Here is a 4,796-nt window from a genome sequence, read left to right as displayed (position 1 = left end):
GAGGTGAACCAGGCAAATGAGGAACGGCAGGCCTAACTGAGATAAATGATGGAACAAGACTGACATCTAGCGTTGTGGTGGAAAACTGCATCTACATGTGTTTGACATCAGTTTTAACTCAACCCAAATACCAAACAGTAAAACTAAAGAGCATATGGGCATGTGTTGCAACACCCTCCCACCAGGGCTCCCTGGAAGAGGAGATCTTGTATCTCAATGGGACCTTCCTGGCTAAATAAGGGTAAATAAATAGATAAAGAAATGCTCTTCACTGACCAATAGATATAACAAAAATACAGAAACTGAAATAGTTTCCTGTGTATCTTATTGGTGTTATTGAGTATAGATTCACTTTGGACTCCTCCTCACTCTGTTCAGTGTTAAATAGACATGCAGTGGCGGTCATAAGTTTACCAACCAGAGGGCTCACAAATTTCAGAGGCAAGAGAGAAACTTCAGGCCTCAGTTACTATGCATGGTTGTTCCACATGCTTCTCAAATCATCAAGCTCTAGAAATGTTGTGATGGCAACTACCAGAGCAAGAACTCTGATGGTGTTTTTCCTCTCTGAGGTTGATCACTTCATCATTATCATTATTGTACTAACTGCTGTCCGATACAAAATAACACACATAACTGTCTGGAAAAGTTGCGTGGTATTCTCACTGGCAGTCCTTGGCATATAAGCAACATAATACAATTCTGTAGAGCAGCAAATTAATTTATATATATAAGTTCCTGTTTCAGCTGCATTCTTTTGCACCATTTAAGGGCTTCATGATGGTTGGTTGAAACAGATCTACCTGAACAGGACATGCATGAAGGTGCATGGGCCTTAACTGGGTCAGGTGTGCAAGAGTAGAGCTGGAACAAGAACCTGCAGGACGTGTAACCCTTAACCAATAAGGCACAATTATCACTTAAAATATAGAACAAACAAACAAAACAAACAAATACAAATATACATGCATAAAAAACTTTGCCATCCTAGGGGGGAAATTGCCTCCTCCCCTGCCCTCCCCACAGAGGGCAGAGGCCGCCCGGATAACGTGACGTAAGTGCTGTCAAAACAACCTGGAGCATTGGCCGCACTGGAGGGCTGCGCGCAAGCAAGGTCGCACACCAGTCAAAGTTTGACAGAGGTGAAGTCTAGGACACCAGATGACCCGGGACCACCACCGCATGTTCTAGGCTACTAATTTTGCATAGTTACGCTCCTGTGAGCATTTAAGTTTGATGGCAGCAGTTTGTTTCTCGCTTTCTGTCGGCACAAGGACCGAAAATAGGCCTATGTGACAGCCAAGTATACATTTTTAATATAATTATCATCCAAATGCATGAGAGAGTATTATGAGATGATGTAATGCCAGAAGAATTTTACCCACGTCCCTGTCCTCAAGATTTTAGCCGCAGGAAATCGGATTTGACAAAGGAGTGAAATCAGTTTTGGAAGCAGCAGTGATGTTTGATTCGTGTATGACAGCCACGTAAGATACACTTATTAATAGGTTCAGCCAGTTATACTCCATAAAAAATTCAACCTCAGAGGAAAATTTTCACTTCCTCCAATAGCCACGGGCAGATTTAATAAAACACCACTTGTACCAGAGGTAAAAATATCTGCCATGAGAAATTGGAGCTCCGTTTTGAGAGGACAATCTTAAATTGGCGTGATGCGTGTCAGTACAGAGTGAACAGATGGGGACGTGTGGGACAGAGGTGGCTGCTGCACCTCACAGTCACAATTTCCGGGCATACACCAGACCATCACCAATGTGAAATCCATTTATTCATGCAAATCAAAAGTAAACCATATAAACAACAATGTAAATAAACAACTGGAATTACAGATGCCACAATTTTGTCAATCACTTCCGTTATACATGCGTTTACAGACTATCCCTGTCCCACAGAATTAACATAACTACGTTTACACTTTTACGGACAAAGATGGGAATACATAAAGTGACAGTTTACTTAAAAAACATCTCCCTCAATTAAATAGAACAATTTCATGTAAACATAGCTCACGTGTTCAATATTCAGCTTGATACTTAAACATGAGACAAACTACAGCTGTCCAGTGAAACAGCCAAAAAGGTGTAAAGCGTTGGATCTATGGTACCTAGATGAAACCAACTAGCGATACTGCAAATATATACCATACCACATGTACTCATGTAAACATCCCTCAGTGCATGTGATGCCTTTGTGTGTGTGCGTTTCCTCGTGATAATCTATGAAGGATGTCATCAGTCCTTTCCTCCCCTTGGTCTCCACTAACAGCCCAGTCCGCTCATCGAGCCGATCCGGTCCAGTTTCAGGCCAAAGCAGCCTCGGTTCCATCCCCTCCGTGACCGGTCCGGTTCTGCTCGCTTCTGATTGGCCAGAGCCCCCTTCAGCAGGCGGAGCCAGGGGGTCTCTCCCTGTGCAGGCACGTCGGCCCATTTGGGATACTCGGCCACTTTGACCCCAGTGGCAAAGGTGGAGGGCTCTTCCGGCTGGCTGCTCAGCAGGTTCTCCAGGTCGTCCAGGGTCAGAAGGTCATTGTACCGTTCCAGAAACTGCTCCATAAACTACACAGGATGGGGGAAACAGGCACAATTTAATCGCCAGGCACGGAAAGAGGGAGAATGCTAATTCAATCAATGATACATTTCATTACTCTCTCCGCCTCGACTTCCCTGCTCTCCCCTTAATTCTTGCTATTCTACTCTCCCTCATTTTTCTTTCATCCACTCTGCCTTTATCTCCATCCATCTCCCCACCCGCAGCAACCCCCCTCCTCCTCGCTCCTTCTTGTCCCCCCTGTACCTGCACGGCATCAGGAGAGGGGTGCAGAGCGCGCGCCTCTGTGTTCTCCAGCGGTGCCAGCAGGAGCAGAGCGGCACAGAGCAGCACAGGGCACAGCATGGCAGCAGAGAGGAGGGGCACGACTGACCAGAACACAAGGGCTAGACACACTCTGGCTGCACGCGCACACGCACGCACACGTCCACACACACACACACACACACACACACACACACACACACACACACACACACACACACACACACACAACGAAAGGAAAGTTACTGAGGCAAAAGCACGTGTGCCTCTGAAACAATTTTGAAGGCAGCTGACAAGAATAAATGTCCTAACATCCTGCGCATATGCAGCAGTTCTCAACTATTTCATTTTTATTATCACGGCCGTCTTTCTCAGTCCTTGCCAGCCTTATTAGAAATTGTAGATAAGCTGATCATGTGGAAATAATGCTTAATTTTAAAACTTCCTTTGGAGTTTCAGCATATTTCAAAAACCGCTGAAACTGTAGGTAGTAATTTCATCTTTTCTGCAAAAATATGCAAGGCAAAAACGGGTGATTAAGCCATACAGAGGATTTTACTATTCTCGGAATTCAGTGCATTAGAGAAATGACAAATACAAAAGCTCGAGAATAAGACACTTTAATACTAAATTGTAGCTTCATTGCATTGATTTGCATTTACACCATTAGGCTTTGCTTAAGCTGTTTTTTTTTTTTTTTTTTTAGGTTTTTATGCTCTAATCAGAAAAAAGGTTTTTATTGAAGTACACAATTCTGTCGCCCTATTAGATAATTTTTCAATCTGCATGCTGCTTCTCTGCTATCAATCTGAAAGTAACATGTTAAAATCTCATTTAAAACAAAACTATGTAGTTAAAAAGAAAGATACTCACATTTTCCTATTTTTTTCTGTCAAAGATGAGTGTCTTTTGCTTTTAGAGGCTCAGCTCCATCTCCCTCTTCCTCTCTCAGCTACCTCTCACTTGTTGGCACCTGCTGAAAGCATCACTATCTCGCTCACTTGGCCCCTCCCACTTCACCCTCTCCCTCTCTCCCTGTGATGGAATTGAAAAGATGATTTTGCTCCTTGCGTCTTTGTCCACTTGGCAGAGGTTGAACGGTGGGGTATCAGCTTGGATGCTGCAGAGGTTTTGTAGTGCCAAAGCCCCCCCACCCCCACCCCTCCACACACACACACACACACATAATGAATGATGTCATAGCCTTGGAGAGTGAGTCATTGCCAAGGTGACCGGACAAATCTGAATGCCATATTCCAGCCACTGGACTCCACATACTAAGGTCAAAGGGCGGTGGCCTATTCATGGCTCGTCAGTGTGACCAGACACTAGACACATATTGATTTTGTCTCATTAGTTTATACTGTAAAGATAACACCCACTAAAAGTGACACTCACTCTCCACAAAAATGACTGTAAAACAGATCTGCAGATGTTCACACAGTGACCCCTCCAATTATTCTTCAAATAAGATTTCAGCTCCTCGTCGCCACGGTTCATGCATTCAATGGAGCCACACAATAGATGTGTCATGGATATATCTATATTACACTCTTTCCCATGTGGTAACCATGCTCCTCATGCTTCTTCACTCTCTTCCCTTTGTCTATGTGGTTTCTCCCAGTGTGTATTGACCTCTCCTCTCTGTTGGGTAAGTTACAGTCTGTCAGTGCCATCTGCTCCCTGTACCCCCTGCCGCCAAACTGCCAAACACTAACAGGAACAGCACAATCCAACACAGAAACCTCCAGGTTCAGTGCCCTCACATTATTTCACATACATAAACCCTTGTAATCCCAAATGTACGTCATATGCTTGGCATGGATTAATGTCTTTGCACATGAATGAAGGAACAAATAACTAAATGAGGTAGTATCTCAACACTCAGCATGGGTAGACAAGTTGTTGATTTCGTCTTCCTGTATCTTTGAAACAGTGAAAAGCGAAAGCGCACAGCATAGGTA

The 4,796-nt window shown here is 44.0% G+C and overlaps 1 protein-coding gene across 1 annotated transcript; it reads right to left on the bottom strand.

Annotated features, from left to right (window-relative positions):
* Positions 1 to 1,770: 1,770 nt before the first annotated feature.
* On the bottom strand, positions 1,771 to 3,918 carry nppcl (natriuretic peptide C-like). The gene is made up of 3 exons (XM_030073134.1): positions 3,706 to 3,918; positions 2,815 to 2,969; positions 1,771 to 2,576 (listed from the first exon to the last, which is right to left on the bottom strand). Exons 2-3 carry the CDS (start codon positions 2,911 to 2,913, stop codon positions 2,280 to 2,282), a joined length of 396 nt encoding a protein of 131 aa, XP_029928994.1. The 5' UTR covers positions 2,914 to 2,969; positions 3,706 to 3,918; the 3' UTR covers positions 1,771 to 2,279.
* Positions 3,919 to 4,796: the final 878 nt, after the last annotated feature.

This window comes from Myripristis murdjan, chromosome 16 (assembly GCF_902150065.1).
Source record: "Myripristis murdjan chromosome 16, fMyrMur1.1, whole genome shotgun sequence".
Lineage (NCBI taxonomy): Eukaryota > Metazoa > Chordata > Actinopteri > Holocentriformes > Holocentridae > Myripristis > Myripristis murdjan.
This window is presented reverse-complemented; position numbering and strand designations above follow the sequence as displayed.